The following is a 22,575-nucleotide window of genomic DNA, read 5'->3' on the forward strand; positions in this document are numbered from 1 at the left end:
TTCTTCTTCTTCTCTTCTTCTTCTTCTTCTTCTTCTTCTCTTCTTCTTCTTCTCTTCTTCTTCTTCCTCTTCTTCTCCTTCTTTTTCTTCCTCTTCTTCTCCTTCTTCTTCTTCTTCTCTTCTTCTTCTTCTCTCTTCTTCTTCTTCTTCTTCTTCTTCTTCTTCTTCTTCTTCTTTCTTCTTCTTCTTCTCTCTTCTTCTTCTTTCTTCTTCTTCTTCTTCTTCTTCTACTGCCTCCAATCAATACGAAATTCTTGAACACTGGAAATCGGCGGCAGAGTAAACGGTGTGGGAGGCTTGAAGAGGAGGCCTATTCAATATTGAAGATGTTGGCGGCCTGGAATCTGTGTTAATCTCTGCTCTGCTGTGAGGGAACAACGAGGAACAAAGTTAGTCATTAAATGGCTGCTCAATGCCACTAGAACAAACTTTGTCCGACCGCACAAACTCAACTTAAACACCGCTTGTTTGCCTTGAGGAACAACTACCGCTATTCAGCCATATTGTTGAGACATTCTGCTCGGGTTACACTCGATTCAACACAGTGTGACAGAGTTCCTTGAATGGTTCAACTCTGAATTCTTATAGAATAATCGATCAAGTCAACGAAACAGGGTTTTTCGCGATTTTCTCGAAAACGGTTCCAACGATTTTGATCAAATTCATACCTAGGAAAGTCATTGATAAGCTCTATCAACTGCCACAAGTCTTATATCTGTAAAAATTTCAGGAGCACTGCACCATCAATGCAAAGTTTGATCTTAGATCTCCAATTATCAGGCTTCAGATATAATTTGAACGGAAAATTTTGAGTGGAAAAGATTGAGCATGAAAATCTCTACAATTATTGTTTTGTAACATTTCCACCTAAAATTGAAAATAAGCTCGAAATTCGAGAAAATAAGATTATTCAATAATTGCAAACTGTTGACAACTGTTGATTCTATTAAATCATTCAGTATGAAGAGATAGCAGACTTCGTGTGTCTGCAGCGCTATTGTCCTGTCACCAGCTGGCTCAGATCTTAGAAAAGTAGACTTGAGATGCGCGGGAACACTAGCGTCAGTTGATCAATTTTCATAACGGCAAGGAAAGTTGTGTGAGTGCACCACACCAGATTTTTATTTATTGATAAACAGAACACAATTTTCTAGAATGATCGTGTTCATATTTAACAGCTGGCCGTCAGCTTATGAATTTCGGGGATGCGATATTTTGATTTTCCACAGACTCACTCGCTCACTCACTTTTTTACTATCCTCAATTCATTGAACCTGAAGCAAGTGAGTGGGTTTTTGATTTTGTATTAAAAATTTTTAAATGAGTGCAATATTTCTAAAGTTTTTAATTTATTGTAATACATTCTGTGATTCATTTAGAGTATAAAATCAACCTGCGAAATTCAAAATTTTAAATCATCATTCCTGGACCGAAAATCAAGTGACGAAGCAGTGTGTGATTACATAACCTTATCTTTTGGACAACATTGACATTTTATCAAAATTTTTGGAGAGAGATAGTACAGGCTCAGCCTAGTTTTTCCTCCAATGTCATAATTGTATTATGATTATAGTATTCTATACAATAAATGATAAAATAAATCCACAGACGACGAACGTCTCAGCTGTTTCAGCCAAGGATGAATTATCCTTTTGATGTAGTTCAGCGAGTTTTCCGAAGGATGAGACCTAAGGCAATCGAATTTTTATATCATGAACCTACTATGTTCCAAATTTCGTGAAAATCGTTAGAGCCGTTTTCGAGATACGTTGGACAAAAATAAACATGTATAAATATGAATAACCAAATATGAGAAAGTATATATGAATAAAAAAATATAAAATAGTACTTTACGTCACAAGTCCGGTAACGATAATTTACCGCATAAGTATGATTGTTTATTTCATTGTTTATTTCAATTCTCATACGAGTGCGGTAAATACGTCACCGTACAACTTACGTACAATATTTTTTGCCATATTTATCTGAGAAAGAATAGTATTGCTGAGAAACAGAAACCATCACCTGCTTATGCAGACCCATCGAGCTCAAATAAAACAATAAATAAATAAAAGAAATAGTTTTAATAATTAAAAGTTTGCTACCTTGTGAATGGTGGTGGATTCACAAGGTAGCAAACTTTTAAAATATCTTCCAAAATTATTTCTATAGATTTCAATAGTGGAACAGTTTTAGGCTGGGCCTGTTGCTCTTGCTCTGTCATATCCATGTAAGTCGTGATTATTTTGATAAAAATGAACATCAATCAATAATCTCTTTCTCTTATCGTCTCTTAACTCTCATTTAATAAACCTATTTTCGACTGGTCGTAGTTCTTCAACAATTCTCCGAAATATCAAGGACCTCTCTCACCCTCCTTCAATGTATCCTTGCCCTCTAATTTCCTCACATTTTTCTCAATTAAACTTTTCCAACATTTTCTGCACAATATTGAAGCCTAATTGATTGTTCATGTACAGGTGAGAGTGGTCAGGAATTCCACTGGAGAGAACTCACCTTTGTGAGTGAGTGAGCTAGTGAGTAGACAAGTGAGAGATGGAAGATAATGAGTGAGTGAGAAAGAGAGAGAGAGAACTAGTGGGAGAGAATAAGAGGGATAGAATGATAATGAGTTTGTGGGGAAAGGAAGAGAAAGGACGAGTAAGAGAGAAAGAAAGTCAGAGTGGTAGAGAGGGAGTTAACGAGAGTATGAGAGCAAGAGAGATAAGATAAGATAAGATAAGATATTTATTGATAATTGTTACAAGGCTGTTGCCTAAGGTAACATTTAAAAAAATAGACAATATAAAATTAAATGAAACTTAAGAAATAAACAATAATTATTCACATTTCCGCATCAGTATTAATCAAAAGAGAGAGAGAAAGAAAGAGAGAGAATGAGGAAGTGACCGAGAGTGTGAGAGAAAGAGAGAGAGAGAGTGATTGATTGTGTGAAGGGGAGAGAGAGAGAGAGAGGAAGTGTGTAAAAGAGAGAGATATTTAGTGTGAGTGAGATTGATTGAGTACTTTATTTATGTAAATTACAATATCTACTGGCTTATACACTTATATACAATAGCTTATAATACATAGTTAAGGGCAAACTAATACGTGAACATAAGCAGGATTTCATCCTCTTTCGAGAACTGTGTTTGTTCAAACCGAACTGTTATCAGTTTTTGCTGCACGTTGACAATAAATTCAAACATGGCGATGGGGCATGTTTACGAATTGACATCGGGGAACGTTTACGAACTGTGTTTCGTGCGTAAACGTTCCCCTGAACCTTTTCAGGCTGTTAAGATCCGCTTAATTATTATGCAATGATTAATTACGTTAGCCTACATCCTTCCTTTGTACTTCATAATGACAAAATATTTACTTACCTAAAATATATACCTAATATTTGAATTGAAGTTGGCTTTTGCAAGGTTGTTGTCATAAGAAAATACAGAAAACTACATTTTGTGGCCTAAATTAGAAGCAACACAGATTTATCGGATGTTTTGTATTTTTTATTCGCGATTTCTAAGGTTTTGATGAGGTGAATTTCTGTTCATCAAGTGCCAATACTTTTTTCTTTGAAAAACTAGTTGACGAGTAGGCCTATGATTGAATCATTCTTCAGTTATATAGACTACAGATTTGTATGTTATAGCTTACAATGAGCGTAGTTCAGCCCTCATATGTGTTAGCCTTTCATTCTATTGACATAATTTTCATCCTTTAATGAATTTTCTTTATTTTTCAGATGGTAAGAAATTACGTTTGCAAAACTGATAGAGCCAAGCTGGACATAAATGTAATGAAAAGGGCTGTGCTTCAAGTAAGACTTGGGCAAAACACCATACGAGGAACTGCCAAACTCTTTGGATTGAATGATAAAACTGTTGGAAATTATTGCAAAAAATGGGCTAATTTGACCAACGAAGACCTGAAAACACAGATGGAAAATGTAAATGTGAGTTGAATAATTAGGCCTATCATAATAGGCTACTATGCAATTTCCTTTAACACATTATGATATCTAATTAGCTTACTAAATACAAATTCAACAGTTAACACATATTCAACACCCTTACAAACATAGGCCTACTTACCTAATAACTTAATAACTAACACTATGGGTAATAACTACTTATGGGTAACTAATCCCATAATAAATCTGGAAATGGGCTATTAATTGAATGTTTTAAGAAGAAAAAAGTGTTTTTTTAACTAAACCATGCATGTTTCTTATTAGGCCTACTTTATATAAGAATGAAATTTTGCAGGTTGAGGCACCACCAGCACTAGAGACCCCACCAGTGCCAGAGGCCCCACCAGCGCCAGAGACTCCACAAGCATCAGTGTCCCCACCAGCGGCAGAGGCCCCACCAGTGCAAGAGGCTCCACTACCACCAGATGCCCCAACAGTGAGAGAAGTCCCACCAACTCTTGGACTGGTGCAATTTGGATACTCCAAACATCTTAATGTAAGTAAATTACAGTGGGGGGGGGGGTGGTCAGGTGCTAATAGGCAAAAATTCCTAAATTTAAGCCTATAATAAAAAATTAATAGGCCTACAATAGCCTGCGCTATTAAATTTGTATTGTTTTTTTTTTGTTCAGGTGTTCGAGCCAAACCAAGAAAAGTTGCTAGTGGAATATCTTCTGAAAGCTTCTGATATTTATTTTGGCCTTTCACCTAAGGAAGTAAGACGATTTGCTTATACATATGCAGTAGCCTGCGGCAGAAAAATCCCTCAGTCTTGGACCGACAATGGAATGGCAGGACCTGATTGGCTAACTTTGTTCCTAAAACGGAATAGGACACTCTCAATTAGGGCCCCTCAAGCAACGAGCTTAGCTCGAGCCACAAGTTTTAATAGAACCAATGTGTCAGCTTTTTTTGACAATTTGACAACAGCTATAAATAGACTTAAGGTTGGTCCTGCTGACATTTGGAATGTTGATGAGACAGGTGTGACGACGGTTCAGAAGCCAGACAGAGTCATAGGACGCAAAGGGTTTCGGCAAATAGGGAAAATGACTTCAGCTGAAAGGGGAACTCTAGTAACAGTGGCCCTTGCAGTGAGTGCTGCTGGGACATTCATCCCTCCATTCATTATTTTCCCTAGGGTTAACTTCAAAGAACACTTTCTGAGAGATGGTCCTGTTGGCTGTGCTGGAGATGCCAACCCGTCAGGATGGATGATGGAAAAAAACTTTTTAAAATTTGCAAAGCATTTTGTGACCCATGTCAGGTGTTCTATTGAGAATCCGTGTCTCCTGATTTTAGACAATCATGAGTCTCATTTATCAGCAGATCTATTAGATTACTTCAAAGAGAATGGGGTAACTTTGCTATCATTCCCGCCTCACTGCAGCCACAAACTGCAGCCTCTAGACCGCAGTGTTTTTGGGCCCCTCAAAAAATATATAAACACTGCATGTGATTCTTGGATGGCTAGTAACAAACGCCCAATGACTATTCATGACATTCCATCAATTTTGGCATCAACTTTACATGTAGCAGCTACTCCAGCAAACATTATGGCTGGATTCAAAGTGACTGGGATTCACCCTCTTAACAGATTTGTATTTTCTGATGCTGATTTCATGCCTTCATATGTAACTGATAGACCAGAAACTACATCAACTACTAATATGACTACGAACGCTTCAGGTCCTATCAATATTTTGATCAGTAGCCCCAGGCCTTCCACTTCAGCACAAGTAGACTTACTAAATACAAATTCAACAGTTAACACATATTCAACACCCTTACAAACATAGGCCTACTTACCTAATAACTTAATAACTAACACTATGGGTAATAACTACTTATGGGTAACTAATCCCATAATAAATCTGGAAATGGGCTATTAATTGAATGTTTTAAGAAGAAAAAAGTGTTTTTTTAACTAAACCATGCATGTTTCTTATTAGGCCTACTTTATATAAGAATGAAATTTTGCAGGTTGAGGCACCACCAGCACTAGAGACCCCACCAGTGCCAGAGGCCCCACCAGCGCCAGAGACTCCACAAGCATCAGTGTCCCCACCAGCGGCAGAGGCCCCACCAGTGCAAGAGGCTCCACTACCACCAGATGCCCCAACAGTGAGAGAAGTCCCACCAACTCTTGGACTGGTGCAATTTGGATACTCCAAACATCTTAATGTAAGTAAATTACAGTGGGGGGGGGGGGTGGTCAGGTGCTAATAGGCAAAAATTCCTAAATTTAAGCCTATAATAAAAATTAATAGGCCTACAATAGCCTGCGCTATTAAATTTGTATTGTTTTTTTTTTGTTCAGGTGTTCGAGCCAAACCAAGAAAAGTTGCTAGTGGAATATCTTCTGAAAGCTTCTGATATTTATTTTGGCCTTTCACCTAAGGAAGTAAGACGATTTGCTTATACATATGCAGTAGCCTGCGGCAGAAAAATCCCTCAGTCTTGGACCGACAATGGAATGGCAGGACCTGATTGGCTAACTTTGTTCCTAAAACGGAATAGGACACTCTCAATTAGGGCCCCTCAAGCAACGAGCTTAGCTCGAGCCACAAGTTTTAATAGAACCAATGTGTCAGCTTTTTTTGACAATTTGACAACAGCTATAAATAGACTTAAGGTTGGTCCTGCTGACATTTGGAATGTTGATGAGACAGGTGTGACGACGGTTCAGAAGCCAGACAGAGTCATAGGACGCAAAGGGTTTCGGCAAATAGGGAAAATGACTTCAGCTGAAAGGGGAACTCTAGTAACAGTGGCCCTTGCAGTGAGTGCTGCTGGGACATTCATCCCTCCATTCATTATTTTCCCTAGGGTTAACTTCAAAGAACACTTTCTGAGAGATGGTCCTGTTGGCTGTGCTGGAGATGCCAACCCGTCAGGATGGATGATGGAAAAAAACTTTTTAAAATTTGCAAAGCATTTTGTGACCCATGTCAGGTGTTCTATTGAGAATCCGTGTCTCCTGATTTTAGACAATCATGAGTCTCATTTATCAGCAGATCTATTAGATTACTTCAAAGAGAATGGGGTAACTTTGCTATCATTCCCGCCTCACTGCAGCCACAAACTGCAGCCTCTAGACCGCAGTGTTTTTGGGCCCCTCAAAAAATATATAAACACTGCATGTGATTCTTGGATGGCTAGTAACAAACGCCCAATGACTATTCATGACATTCCATCAATTTTGGCATCAACTTTACATGTAGCAGCTACTCCAGCAAACATTATGGCTGGATTCAAAGTGACTGGGATTCACCCTCTTAACAGATTTGTATTTTCTGATGCTGATTTCATGCCTTCATATGTAACTGATAGACCAGAAACTACATCAACTACTAATATGACTACGAACGCTTCAGGTCCTATCAATATTTTGATCAGTAGCCCCAGGCCTTCCACTTCAGCACAAGTAGACTTGCTAAATACTTCGCCCAGTAGCCCAAGGGCTTCCACTTCTGCACAAAAGGACTACCCCACACCAGAAGAACTGAGGCCATTTCAAAAGGCAGGACCAAGGCTTGGCACTAATAAAGGAAGGAAAAAGAGGAAGTCTGCAATTTTAACTGATACCCCAGTTAAAGAAGCCCTCAGGCAAGAACAGGAGGAATCAAAGAAGAAAAAAATTAAGATACAAGAAAACAAGAAGAAGAAGTTAGTTAGAGATTTATTGGTTTCTATGGAAACAGAAGAAGAAGGTAACAGCAGCAAAGAAAAAATCAGGAGAACAACTAAAAAAGGAAAAAAATTGGTCCACCTCAGCAAACTGAAAATAAACCAGGATTCAGATAGTGAAGATGAAAACTGTTTGTGCATTTATTGCTTGAAGCCATTTAAACAGTCTAAAAAAGGGTAGACCGGGGCAAGTATACGCACGGGGTAAGTTTACACAGGCCACTTTTTTCTAAACCGGTTAAATGTGGAGCGCCACGGGTATTGTCAGGTTGTTGCTGCTCCCTAGCGGACATTCTCACAAACTTTTGAACGCCATTCGAGTTGTGATCTAGCCAGGAGGAGGATTATTCTGTTTTCTTGCAAGGTGAGTAAATTTTGTGATCTACTTATCAAATGATATTGTGAGCTTATAATACATAGTTAAGGGCAAACTAATACGTGAACATAAGCAGGATTTCATCCTCTTTCGAGAACTGTGTTTGTTCAAACCGAACTGTTATCAGTTTTTGCTGCACGTTGACAATAAATTCAAACATGGCGATGGGGCATGTTTACGAATTGACATCGGGGAACGTTTACGAACTGTGTTTCGTGCGTAAACGTTCCCCTGAACCTTTTCAGGCTGTTAAGATCCGCTTAATTATTATGCAATGATTAATTACGTTAGCCTACATCCTTCCTTTGTACTTCATAATGACAAAATATTTACTTACCTAAAATATATACCTAATATTTGAATTGAAGTTGGCTTTTGCAAGGTTGTTGTCATAAGAAAATACAGAAAACTACATTTTGTGGCCTAAATTAGAAGCAACACAGATTTATCGGATGTTTTGTATTTTTTATTCGCGATTTCTAAGGTTTTGATGAGGTGAATTTCTGTTCATCAAGTGCCAATACTTTTTTCTTTGAAAAACTAGTTGACGAGTAGGCCTATGATTGAATCATTCTTCAGTTATATAGACTACAGATTTGTATGTTATAGCTTACAATGAGCGTAGTTCAGCCCTCATATGTGTTAGCCTTTCATTCTATTGACATAATTTTCATCCTTTAATGAATTTTCTTTATTTTTCAGATGGTAAGAAATTACGTTTGCAAAACTGATAGAGCCAAGCTGGACATAAATGTAATGAAAAGGGCTGTGCTTCAAGTAAGACTTGGGCAAAACACCATACGAGGAACTGCCAAACTCTTTGGATTGAATGATAAAACTGTTGGAAATTATTGCAAAAAATGGGCTAATTTGACCAACGAAGACCTGAAAACACAGATGGAAAATGTAAATGTGAGTTGAATAATTAGGCCTATCATAATAGGCTACTATGCAATTTCCTTTAACACATTATGATATCTAATTAGCTTACTAAATACAAATTCAACAGTTAACACATATTCAACACCCTTACAAACATAGGCCTACTTACCTAATAACTTAATAACTAACACTATGGGTAATAACTACTTATGGGTAACTAATCCCATAATAAATCTGGAAATGGGCTATTAATTGAATGTTTTAAGAAGAAAAAAGTGTTTTTTTAACTAAACCATGCATGTTTCTTATTAGGCCTACTTTATATAAGAATGAAATTTTGCAGGTTGAGGCACCACCAGCACTAGAGACCCCACCAGTGCCAGAGGCCCCACCAGCGCCAGAGACTCCACAAGCATCAGTGTCCCCACCAGCGGCAGAGGCCCCACCAGTGCAAGAGGCTCCACTACCACCAGATGCCCCAACAGTGAGAGAAGTCCCACCAACTCTTGGACTGGTGCAATTTGGATACTCCAAACATCTTAATGTAAGTAAATTACAGTGGGGGGGGGGGGTGGTCAGGTGCTAATAGGCAAAAATTCCTAAATTTAAGCCTATAATAAAAAATTAATAGGCCTACAATAGCCTGCGCTATTAAATTTGTATTGTTTTTTTTTTGTTCAGGTGTTCGAGCCAAACCAAGAAAAGTTGCTAGTGGAATATCTTCTGAAAGCTTCTGATATTTATTTTGGCCTTTCACCTAAGGAAGTAAGACGATTTGCTTATACATATGCAGTAGCCTGCGGCAGAAAAATCCCTCAGTCTTGGACCGACAATGGAATGGCAGGACCTGATTGGCTAACTTTGTTCCTAAAACGGAATAGGACACTCTCAATTAGGGCCCCTCAAGCAACGAGCTTAGCTCGAGCCACAAGTTTTAATAGAACCAATGTGTCAGCTTTTTTTGACAATTTGACAACAGCTATAAATAGACTTAAGGTTGGTCCTGCTGACATTTGGAATGTTGATGAGACAGGTGTGACGACGGTTCAGAAGCCAGACAGAGTCATAGGACGCAAAGGGTTTCGGCAAATAGGGAAAATGACTTCAGCTGAAAGGGGAACTCTAGTAACAGTGGCCCTTGCAGTGAGTGCTGCTGGGACATTCATCCCTCCATTCATTATTTTCCCTAGGGTTAACTTCAAAGAACACTTTCTGAGAGATGGTCCTGTTGGCTGTGCTGGAGATGCCAACCCGTCAGGATGGATGATGGAAAAAAACTTTTTAAAATTTGCAAAGCATTTTGTGACCCATGTCAGGTGTTCTATTGAGAATCCGTGTCTCCTGATTTTAGACAATCATGAGTCTCATTTATCAGCAGATCTATTAGATTACTTCAAAGAGAATGGGGTAACTTTGCTATCATTCCCGCCTCACTGCAGCCACAAACTGCAGCCTCTAGACCGCAGTGTTTTTGGGCCCCTCAAAAAATATATAAACACTGCATGTGATTCTTGGATGGCTAGTAACAAACGCCCAATGACTATTCATGACATTCCATCAATTTTGGCATCAACTTTACATGTAGCAGCTACTCCAGCAAACATTATGGCTGGATTCAAAGTGACTGGGATTCACCCTCTTAACAGATTTGTATTTTCTGATGCTGATTTCATGCCTTCATATGTAACTGATAGACCAGAAACTACATCAACTACTAATATGACTACGAACGCTTCAGGTCCTATCAATATTTTGATCAGTAGCCCCAGGCCTTCCACTTCAGCACAAGTAGACTTGCTAAATACTTCGCCCAGTAGCCCAAGGGCTTCCACTTCTGCACAAAAGGACTACCCCACACCAGAAGAACTGAGGCCATTTCAAAAGGCAGGACCAAGGCTTGGCACTAATAAAGGAAGGAAAAAGAGGAAGTCTGCAATTTTAACTGATACCCCAGTTAAAGAAGCCCTCAGGCAAGAACAGGAGGAATCAAAGAAGAAAAAAATTAAGATACAAGAAAACAAGAAGAAGAAGTTAGTTAGAGATTTATTGGTTTCTATGGAAACAGAAGAAGAAGGTAACAGCAGCAAAGAAAAAATCAGGAGAACAACTAAAAAAGGAAAAAAATTGGTCCACCTCAGCAAACTGAAAATAAACCAGGATTCAGATAGTGAAGATGAAAACCCCACCAGCGGCAGAGGCCCCACCAGCGCCAGAGACTCCACAAGCATCAGTGTCCCCACCAGCGGCAGAGGCCCCACCAGTGCAAGAGGCTCCACTACCACCAGATGCCCCAACAGTGAGAGAAGTCCCACCAACTCTTGGACTGGTGCAATTTGGATACTCCAAACATCTTAATGTAAGTAAATTACAGTGGGGGGGGGGGGTGGTCAGGTGCTAATAGGCAAAAATTCCTAAATTTAAGCCTATAATAAAAATTAATAGGCCTACAATAGCCTGCGCTATTAAATTTGTATTGTTTTTTTTTTGTTCAGGTGTTCGAGCCAAACCAAGAAAAGTTGCTAGTGGAATATCTTCTGAAAGCTTCTGATATTTATTTTGGCCTTTCACCTAAGGAAGTAAGACGATTTGCTTATACATATGCAGTAGCCTGCGGCAGAAAAATCCCTCAGTCTTGGACCGACAATGGAATGGCAGGACCTGATTGGCTAACTTTGTTCCTAAAACGGAATAGGACACTCTCAATTAGGGCCCCTCAAGCAACGAGCTTAGCTCGAGCCACAAGTTTTAATAGAACCAATGTGTCAGCTTTTTTTGACAATTTGACAACAGCTATAAATAGACTTAAGGTTGGTCCTGCTGACATTTGGAATGTTGATGAGACAGGTGTGACGACGGTTCAGAAGCCAGACAGAGTCATAGGACGCAAAGGGTTTCGGCAAATAGGGAAAATGACTTCAGCTGAAAGGGGAACTCTAGTAACAGTGGCCCTTGCAGTGAGTGCTGCTGGGACATTCATCCCTCCATTCATTATTTTCCCTAGGGTTAACTTCAAAGAACACTTTCTGAGAGATGGTCCTGTTGGCTGTGCTGGAGATGCCAACCCGTCAGGATGGATGATGGAAAAAAACTTTTTAAAATTTGCAAAGCATTTTGTGACCCATGTCAGGTGTTCTATTGAGAATCCGTGTCTCCTGATTTTAGACAATCATGAGTCTCATTTATCAGCAGATCTATTAGATTACTTCAAAGAGAATGGGGTAACTTTGCTATCATTCCCGCCTCACTGCAGCCACAAACTGCAGCCTCTAGACCGCAGTGTTTTTGGGCCCCTCAAAAAATATATAAACACTGCATGTGATTCTTGGATGGCTAGTAACAAACGCCCAATGACTATTCATGACATTCCATCAATTTTGGCATCAACTTTACATGTAGCAGCTACTCCAGCAAACATTATGGCTGGATTCAAAGTGACTGGGATTCACCCTCTTAACAGATTTGTATTTTCTGATGCTGATTTCATGCCTTCATATGTAACTGATAGACCAGAAACTACATCAACTACTAATATGACTACGAACGCTTCAGGTCCTATCAATATTTTGATCAGTAGCCCCAGGCCTTCCACTTCAGCACAAGTAGACTTGCTAAATACTTCGCCCAGTAGCCCAAGGGCTTCCACTTCTGCACAAAAGGACTACCCCACACCAGAAGAACTGAGGCCATTTCAAAAGGCAGGACCAAGGCTTGGCACTAATAAAGGAAGGAAAAAGAGGAAGTCTGCAATTTTAACTGATACCCCAGTTAAAGAAGCCCTCAGGCAAGAACAGGAGGAATCAAAGAAGAAAAAAATTAAGATACAAGAAAACAAGAAGAAGAAGTTAGTTAGAGATTTATTGGTTTCTATGGAAACAGAAGAAGAAGGTAACAGCAGCAAAGAAAAAATCAGGAGAACAACTAAAAAAGGAAAAAAATTGGTCCACCTCAGCAAACTGAAAATAAACCAGGATTCAGATAGTGAAGATGAAAACTGTTTGTGCATTTATTGCTTGAAGCCATTTAAACAGTCTAAAAAAGGTCAGGAATGGGTTCAATGTCTCCGATGTAAAAAGTGGGCTCATGACAAGTGTATAGCAGAAGACACTTCATTTTTCATTTGCAGAAACTGCAACAGCGACGATGAAGATTAATAGGCTAAAAATTTCATGTTTTCAGTTGGAAAACCCATTTATTTTTTATTTATCACATACTGTAGCCTATATTGTCGTTAATTTTCTTAATTTTTATTTTAAAACTGTGGTTTGAAGTATAAATAAATATTTTTATTTGATAAAAGATTGATTTTTCTCATTTATTTGTATGCCTTATAACATGCGTAAATGTTCCCCGCTTGATGCGTAAACTTGCCCCGGCCCGGGGCAAGTTTGTGCACCTGACTTGGACTTGAAAAAAAAAAAATTCTTGGCCAAAATGAGAACAAAGAGAAAAACGGAATACAAAAATCTTTACTTTAATAACAGCTCTACAGGATAACAACATTTGAAATAACTCAAGTCATAACAAAAAAATTAGAAAATTCATGAAAAAAAATGTGTGTAAACTTGCCCCGGTCTACCCTAGTAAAGAACAGATCACTAGTTTAACTTTTAATAATCAACAGCTTTCAATCTATACATTTTGGGAACCTGCTAACTTGCTGCAACTAAATTCGGGCCTCGGTCATTCTATGTACTAAATTCCGAGCTAAATGAAAACAATAGTTTGGCACTCACCATTTCAGCAATTTCAAATTTTACTTTTGAGAACACTCAATCCAAAACTCAATAAACTCAGACGTAATGAAACTCACTACACTCTACTTAAATTCAGGCACACAACTAACCTTTTAATTTTACATCTACTGATTCTAGTAGTGGGGTTTTGAGAGAGCTGCCTATCCAATAGAAATCGAGGGGTGTGGCCTCCCCCCTCCACCCCCCCAGCCCCAGTCGGCCATTTTGGCCCCGCCCCCAGCCAATAGGAATCAAGGGGCGTGGCCACGCCCCCCTCCACCCCCCCAGCCCTAGTCAGCCATTTTGCCCCCGCCCCCCTCCACCCCCCCAGCCCTAGTCAGCCATTTTGGCCCCGCCCCCAGCCAATAGGAAGCAAGGGGCATGTTCAAAATGGCGTCCCCCTTCCCTAGTGTAAGCCATTTTGTCCCCCACCAACCAATAGGAAGAGGCAGGTGTCCCCTACTACCCCGGCGGCGGCCATCTTTGTTGTAGCAGGTGTGGTTCCCCTACTACCCCCGGCAGCTGCGGCGGCGGCGGCGGCCATCTTTGCAGGTGTTAACTGACATCTGCTGCCCCCCAGTTAACACCTGCTTAATTTGCATATCCCCACATTTAAAATCTTTAAAATCTTGAAACTCTCTAACTACTAATCTATTTCCCAGTCATATTTTTTTCTTTTTTTTCCTGCATCACTCGGTCGCCTATCACTGAACATTCTTTTCAAAAACAACTCTTGCACCTGATCAGAATTCAAATTATGTTGTACAGCTTCACTCATGTCAAAGATGTACCTCTTTTTTACATATTGTGCAATCAAATAGTATGAAAAGTTGAACAACTGTTCATTTAAATATTTCTGAAAATCTTCACCTTTCATAATCATCTGCATAATGTCATCTTTTAGCTTTTGGTGAGAAGCTAAATTTTTTTCATCAAGTTTCTTTTGCACCTCAGCAAACATAATATTGAATGTTGATTCTAGATCAAGTACTTTCAATTATAATCTTTCCTGTTAATAAAGTTAAGTTTCTGTTGTGCAAGTAGATTGTCTTTTAATTCTTTCAATTTAGTTTCTAGCAAATCTGTATCAACATGTTTTAAACTATTGTTTTTACTTTGTTGTTCACATATGTCTTAATTCATCTGTTTTCTGATCAAACAACGACCTACTAACATACTTTAGCTCAATATCATCACTAATTGATTTAGACAATGTTTTCAATTGTGAATCAAAATACTGTTTTTGTTGTGCTATCTCCTTCAATATATCAGACATTGAATGCAATTTACTTTCAAACACTTTTTTAGTAATTAAATCAGACTGTAGTTTTTGGAATATACTAGTTGATATTGCAAGTAATTTGCTGTCTAAATATTCCTATCTACTAAATCAGATGATTCAGTTTGTTGCAATTTAGTGAATATATTTGTTGATATTTCAAGCAATTTACTGTCCAAGTATTCTTTGTTAACTAGCGGTGATGATTGATCAGACTGTAGTTTTTGGATTATACTAGTTGAAACTTCCTTTAATTTACTATTCAAGTATTCTCTGCTAACTAGCGACGACAACAATGGATCAGACTGTAGTTTAGTGAATATATTCGATGATATTTCAAGCAATTTACTGTCCAAGTATTCTCTGTTAACTAGCGACGGTGACAATGGATCAGACTGAAGTTTATTGAATATATTTGATGATATTTCAAGCAATTTACTGTCCAAGTATTCTCTGTTAACTAGCGACGATGGTGACAATGGATCAGACTGAAGTTTATTGATTATATTTGATGATAATTCAAGTAGTTTACTGTCTAAATATTCTCTACTTGCTGCCACTAATGATGATGATGATGTTGCTGCTGCTGCTGATTCACAACCACTGTTTAAAACTAATGGTGCTGTTGTATTAAACACATGATGTGTCCTACCAAATCGATCTATTGTACTACTCACTGCTGCAGTGGTGGCGGCGCTACTGCCCGACATCTCTATTCTTGTCAAGTGTTAAACACATACTAACGACTAAAAGCAGCAGCAGCAACATTGCCGCCTAATATAATACCACTTTCTTTCAGTTCTTCAATAATAGAAGCTATTTCAACTGAATGTGATCTATTTCCCGCCTGCTGTGATGAAAGCAGAATATCTAATCTGTCTATCAGTTCATTTGGATCATCCCAGTAGACATACTGTCGACTAGTAGATTCATTTCTTATAAAACCCATACCACTAACAGCCGCTGCATCATCAATCCTAGATCTTTTTCTTTTCCTACTACTACTCGATGGAAATAAAGATTGAATAATTTGCGATTTATAGCCTGTATTTCTCTTTACATAACCGCGTCTATCTAAATGAGCAGCGGTAAGCTGCAATATATTACGATATTTTCTTAAATCACGTTCTGTGTACAGTTTCTGATCAGGCTGTTTTTTAAATAGAAGTTCACACAAACCAACTGTTAAACGATACTTATTATTATTGTCGATAATTAAATAACCATTGGCAATACTAATATCCTTTACACCCATATAGTATTCATTTACTTTACCATCATAACATATACCATAAGATATACAATTATTCATTTTTTCATTATGAAATTCACGTATATACTCATCAATAAAATCCACTGTTATTGTTGTTTTATTCAAAATATCACTTACATTAGATCTATTCAAACCCTCATCCACATCCATTTCCTTGCCCGCATCTTTCTTCTCCTCCTCCTCCTCCTCCTCCTCCTCCTCCTCCTCCTCCTCATCGTCCTCTGATTCTTCTTTAAGTCTGCTGCTGCTGCTACTAGTGTGTGCATGTTGTACAAGTGTATCTTTCAATTGTTTTAGTGGATTGATAATTGGTTCTAATGATTTTTGTCTAATCGAATCATTTTCCCTAATCATACTAGTTAATGATCTATGTTTATTAATAATTGACTTACGCAAACCTTTTATCCTGTCAATTACTTTACTAGTATGACGATCACGTTGCACTAGTCCTCGTCTTTGGCCACGTCCTCGCCGCCCTCCTCTTTGTTTTTTTCTTTTTAATTTAATTTTACGCATATTGCTAGTAGTAGTAGAACGATAATTAGTTCTTTCACCTACACTGGCTCAACAACAAATGATGAGAATTGACACATGTCAATTGGTGCTGTTGCTGCTATACACACTTGGATCAATATACTTACCAAGACAATTACGATATTTACCAGCATCTGGTTTACACTCAGTAAAAATTGAAATAAAACTATGATTTCCGCTTTGCCATACATGTGAACATAGATTTCTGAATGCAACAAATGTCATATCAGTTCCGACAAAATCCCTAAATATAAGTTTTAAATTGTGCATATCCATTTTAAAAATAATCAGCATATTTGCATTGTCTCTGATATGATGTTTTGAAATTGCGCCATAGCTTTGAATTAAGTACACACAATCTATGCTTTTGTGTCTGCCCATTGTGAAAAAATTACGTATTTGCGGCACACGTGTAACATTCAAATCGTCAAAAATTATCAGTGAATGAGTGTCGATATCATTCGGTTGCGGTATACATTCAATATTGTCAGATTTATAGTAGTTTACACACTTGAGTTTTGAAAAAACAACGTCCAATAGTCTATATTTTTCCTGATACAAAGACTTACTGAACAAGTATAGGTTTTTGAATTTTAATCCATTTTTATCGAATATTAAATTCAGCAGTACATTTGTCTTTCCACAATTTGATGCACCGCAAATTAGAATTCTAGCTGAACTTGGCAAAAACTCACCATGCTTTTTTCTATCTAGACAATTTTTGCCACCCACTTGTTTTGTATCTACAATTAGATTATCAAAGTTAACTATTGCTATTGACTGTTTTGCTGTCGTCATAATAATAACTCTTGCTGCGCGTGCGCGCTTGCTGTTTACACATGCGTGTCTACAGTTCAACTATGCTGTTAACATCGCTACATCCGATGTGTGTGTGTGTGTGTGTGTGTGTGTGTGTGTGTATACTACAAGCGGTTTATGAATGAAGAAAACACGCACATACAATGTTCACAGTTTATTAAAAATACTAGATACATACAAATTTAGCAGCAGCAGCTAAAACAAGCGTATCTTACAAAGTTGACAAAAAGTTGAAAATACATACATTAGTTGACAGCTGCATACATAAATGGTGAAAATATACATACAAAGTTGACAGCTGCTGCAGTAAGGTAAGTGGCGACAAATCTAGTGATAATACATACATACAAAGTTGACAGTGTTAATTACAAGCGTGTGTCTTTCACATAATACAGTATAGCACCAGCGTCGCACGCATTAATTAAGATTAGCCATTGACATGCAATAATCTAAAATATAAATTAATATCTTTTCTTTCTTCTTATCATCATCATCTTCATCAGCTACATTAAAGTCTATTGATTTAATTTGCGAGTAAAGTATGTTTAGTTGCATAGAAAATTGAGCACAAATACAAGTATCTACTACATCAAATACGCTGCTTGCATCTTTTAAATTTTTATATGAACATATACCTAAATGAAACCTACTATCATCATCATCATCATCAACAACATTGCTGAAAAATGTTTTTTTACATAAGCCAACTAGAAAGCATTTTTCAATATCAACACGTTTTACACACATCGCTTTAAGCGTACACAAAAGATCAATTAATCTTTTAATAATACTACACGCATCGTTACCATTCAGCAAATAGAACAACAGTGGCGCATCCATAGCCATTGACATTATGTTATATCATATCTGAAACAATATGCAAATAAATTTAATGATTTTTGCGTGTTGCACGCAGATTCTTCTTCTTCTGTTTTACAGACGGAGTAATAATATCACTCTTATCTATCCAGCTAGTTTTATCAAAGCCTAACCATTTAACAAGATATTTATTGTTTGATTTTCGTATTATTCGTTCAACTAAATATGTATTTTGTTCGGACGGTGTTAAGTTTGTTTTCATCAATTGTTCACTATAAAATCTACCTTGTATGATTTCATTGTTAAGATCGCGAATTACATAGGTTGGCGGTTGTGTGGGAAAAACACCGTGAATTATAAACAGTTCTGGCGACCAATTTAATCTAAAACTTTTATCAAAAACCTGTCGAAACTTACTTATTCGCACTACGTCGCCTATTGCAAACTTTGGTCGATAAACTGTACGCGGCGGCGGCGACTGTTTTGTCTTTTCTTCAACTGTAACATGATCAAATGCTTTTCATGGCGTCTAACACTGGCCGGTGTCATGCCAATCGCTGAATGAATAGTGTTATTATATTGATAAACAATGTCCGGCAAAATGTTTAACCATTTTTGCGTACCGTTAGCAGTTAGTCGTTCATACAAACGTGATTTCAGTGTTCGGTTCAATCTTTCAACAAAAGCTGCCTTAATTTCAGAAAATACACTGTAATGATTAATGTTCAACCTATCGAATAGTTGTTTAACATCCTTATTGTAAAATTCGCGACCTAAATCGCTTTGCACATTTTTTATACCCTTATTTAATACTAATATTCGCGCTAATTTTCGTTCAACTTCTTTTCCCGTTTTAGTTTTTAATGGTTCAGCAAAAGCATAACGTGAAAAACAATTAATTGCAATCAAAATTAACGATAGCCGTTGTTTGCTCTAGCAAATTCTGGCAATTCAATTAAATCAATTTGAATGAGGTCTTTTATTCCTTTTAATATATATTACGTCTGTTGAATTTTCTTCGCGCTGGACGGTGCAATTCCTGAGCAATTTTCTGTTGCAAATCTGACATATTTGCGGTTTCGATCTCCCCCCTACACGAATGTGCGCGTGTGATTGTTTTGCTAGAGTTCAGTCACACCTGCAGCACTACTGCTCCAGACAGCGATCTTTCTTTCTTCTCTTTCTTTTAGACGGATGTTGTTTCTGCCGCCTTCTTCTTCTTCTTCGTGTTCGACACTGAGCTGAGCGACGCTTGTTGAACTGGTTTCATTAATAGCTTCTTGCTCCTCGCTCTCTCTCTCTCTTTCACTCTCACTGCTGCGATCAATCTGACGTAACAGCAGCCGCCGCTAGCCGCGTGCTATTCTAGAAATGTATGACCATTATAGCTTGACATACCATTGACTGTAATTACACAAATTTCTCTTCCCTTGGTAGACAAATAATTTCTTTTTTGTCAGTGTAAGGGATTACAAATAACCCACTTCTTAAGGTCTTCTATTGCATTGTATGCATTAATAAAAACATTTTTATGGGAGCCCTTTACAAAGTAACATGGAAAATGTATGGAAAAACTTGGAAGACACTCCCTTCACACAAAAGAAGTGGAGCAGTATAATAACATCACAATGCTGGAAATTAAAGGGAAAGTAAAAGTAGGACAGTGCAAAAGATTAAGAATCTACAAGAAGGAACAGAATTAGTCATTATTGCAATTAAAAGAAGTGTACAATAGAAACAATACTCGGTATATTTTACAGTTTGAAAATCTGGAAGAATTGTATGGTGTCAAACTATTGGTTGGAGGAGAATTTGAGAGCTCTAACATTGATTTGAATTATAAATTAGAATTAAGCTGGATGTTCTAAAGCATAACCCCAGAAGACATAAGGAAAGAGTTGTATTTTGTATTTATTTAAGCTATTGTAATAGTGGGAAATGTGAGCAGAGAAGGTTGTAATCCAATGTGACATCATCCAGGATAAGAGCAGTGATGGGTGGAACCAAGGTCACGTGATAAGGGGAGGAGGGGGGGGTCGCTGAAATTGCATCGCCGAAAGCATAGCAAAGTGATTTCTTACCTATATATGATATTGAGCTAAAGTATGTTAGTAGGTCGTTGTTTGATCAGAAAACAGATGAATTGAAGACATTATGTGAACAACAAAGTAAAAACAATAGTTAAAACATGTTGATACAGATTTGCTAGAAACTAAATTGAAAGAATTAAAAGACAATCTACTTGCACAACAGAAACTTAACTTTATTAACAGGAAAGATTATAATTTGAAAGTACTTGATCTAGAATCAACATTCAATATTATGTTTGCTGAGGTGCAAAGAAACTTGATGAAAAAAATTTAGCTTCTCACCAAAAGCTAAAAGATGACATTATGCAGATGATTATGAAAGGTGAAGATTTTCAGAAATATTTAAATGAACAGTTGTTCAACTTTTCATACTATTTGATTGCACAATATGTAAAAAAGAGGTACATCTTTGACATGAGTGAAGCTGTACAACATAATTTGAATTCTGATCAGGTGCAAGAGTTGTTTTTGAAAAGAATGTTCATATAGGTAAGAAATCACCTTGCTATGCTTTCGGCGATGCAATTTCAGCGACCCCCACTCCTCCTCCCCTTATCACGTGACCTTGGTTCCACCCATCACTGCTCTTATCCTGGATGATGTCACATTGGATTACAACCTTCTCTGCTCACATTTTCCACTATTTACAATAGCTTAAATTAAATACAAAATACAACTCTTTCCTTATGTCTTCTGGGTTTATGCTTTAGAACATCCAGCTAATTCTAATTTTATAATTCAAATCAATGTTAGAGCTCTCAAATTCCTCCTCCAACCAATAGTTTGACACATACAATTCTTCCAGATTTTCAAACTGTAAAATATACCGAGTATTGTTTCTATTGTACACTTCTTTTTATTGCAATAATGACTAATTCTGTTCCTTCTTGTAGATTCTCTAATCTTTTGCACTGTCCTACTTTTACTTTCCCTTTAATTTCCAGCATTGTGATGTTATTATACTGCTCCACTTCTTTTTGTGTGAAGGGAGTGTCTTCCAAGTTTTTCCATACATCTGACAGAAACTTAAGTGATTCTATTCTAGGAAATGTATGACCATTATAGCTTGACATACCATTGACTGTAATTACACAAATTTTCTCTTCCCTTGGTAGACAAATAATTTCTTTTTTGTCAGTGTAAGGGATTACAAAATAACCCACTTTCTTAAGGTCTTCTATTGCATTGTATGCATTAATAAAAACATTTTTATGGGAGCCCTTTACAAAGTAAACATGGAAAATGTATGGAAAAACTTGGAAGACACTCCCTTCACACAAAAAGAAGTGGAGCAGTATAATAACATCACAATGCTGGAAATTAAAGGGAAAGTAAAAGTAGGACAGTGCAAAAGATTAGAGAATCTACAAGAAGGAACAGAATTAGTCATTATTGCAATAAAAGAAGTGTACAATAGAAACAATACTCGGTATATTTTACAGTTTGAAAATCTGGAAGAATTGTATGTGTCAAACTATTGGTTGGAGGAGGAATTTGAGAGCTCTAACATTGATTTGAATTATAAAATTAGAATTAAGCTGGATGTTCTAAAGCATAACCCCAGAAGACATAAGGAAAGAGTGTATTTTGTATTTAATTAAGCTATTGTAAATAGTGGAAAATGTGAGCAGAGAAGGTTGTAATCCAATGTGACATCATCCAGGATAAGAGCAGGATGGGTGGAACCAAGGTCACGTGATAAGGGGAGGAGGAGTGGGGGTCGCTGAAATTGCATCGCCGAAAGCATAGCAAGTGATTTCTTACCTATTATTATACTGCTCCACTTCTTTTTGTGTGAAGGGAGTGTCTTCCAAGTTTTTCCATACATTTTCCATGTTTACTTTGTAAAGGCTCCATAAAAATGTTTTATTAATGCATACAATGCAATAGAAGACCTTAAGAAAGTGGGTTTTTTGAATCCCTTACACTGACAAAAAAGAAATTATTTGTCTACCAAGGGAAGAGGAAAATTTGTGTAATTACAGTCAATGGTTATGTCAAGCTATAATGGTCATACATTTCCTAGAATAAGATCACTTAAGGTTCTGTCAGATGTATGGAAAAACTTGGAGGACACCTCCCTTCACCACAAAAAGAAGGT

At 37.5% G+C, this 22,575-nt stretch overlaps 2 protein-coding genes across 2 annotated transcripts; both read left to right on the forward strand.

The window, feature by feature from the left end:
* The first annotated feature begins 3,097 nt into the window (after positions 1 to 3,097).
* LOC120350806 lies at positions 3,098 to 7,850 on the forward strand. Its single transcript, XM_039425678.1, has 4 exons — positions 3,098 to 3,961; positions 4,275 to 4,475; positions 4,612 to 5,718; positions 7,407 to 7,850. Exons 1-4 carry the CDS (start codon positions 3,752 to 3,754, stop codon positions 7,848 to 7,850), a joined length of 1,962 nt encoding a protein of 653 aa, XP_039281612.1. The 5' UTR covers positions 3,098 to 3,751.
* Positions 7,851 to 13,360, forward strand: LOC120350996. The gene is made up of 5 exons (XM_039426675.1): positions 7,851 to 8,033; positions 8,748 to 8,957; positions 9,271 to 9,312; positions 11,125 to 11,283; positions 11,420 to 13,360. Exons 2-5 carry the CDS (start codon positions 8,748 to 8,750, stop codon positions 13,076 to 13,078), a joined length of 2,070 nt encoding a protein of 689 aa, XP_039282609.1. The 5' UTR covers positions 7,851 to 8,033; the 3' UTR covers positions 13,079 to 13,360.
* The last annotated feature ends 9,215 nt before the right edge of the window (positions 13,361 to 22,575 follow it).

This window comes from Nilaparvata lugens, chromosome 4 (assembly GCF_014356525.2).
Source record: "Nilaparvata lugens isolate BPH chromosome 4, ASM1435652v1, whole genome shotgun sequence".
In the NCBI taxonomy this organism is placed as follows: domain Eukaryota; kingdom Metazoa; phylum Arthropoda; class Insecta; order Hemiptera; family Delphacidae; genus Nilaparvata; species Nilaparvata lugens.

What these genes read in the sequence shown, in the direction of transcription:
- LOC120350806 (XM_039425678.1), top strand. Translation starts at nt 3,752, where the DNA reads ATGGTAAGAAATTACGTTTGCAAAACTGATAGAGCCAAGCTGGACATA. An exon ending in CACAGATGGAAAATGTAAAT is followed by an intron (nt 3,962 to 4,274) that starts GTGAGTTGAATA and finishes GAAATTTTGCAG; the next exon opens with GTTGAGGCACCACCAGCACT. An exon ending in GATACTCCAAACATCTTAAT is followed by an intron (nt 4,476 to 4,611) that starts GTAAGTAAATTA and finishes TTTTTTGTTCAG; the next exon opens with GTGTTCGAGCCAAACCAAGA.
- LOC120350996 (XM_039426675.1), top strand. Translation starts at nt 8,748, where the DNA reads ATGGTAAGAAATTACGTTTGCAAAACTGATAGAGCCAAGCTGGACATA. An exon ending in CACAGATGGAAAATGTAAAT is followed by an intron (nt 8,958 to 9,270) that starts GTGAGTTGAATA and finishes GAAATTTTGCAG; the next exon opens with GTTGAGGCACCACCAGCACT. An exon ending in GATACTCCAAACATCTTAAT is followed by an intron (nt 11,284 to 11,419) that starts GTAAGTAAATTA and finishes TTTTTTGTTCAG; the next exon opens with GTGTTCGAGCCAAACCAAGA.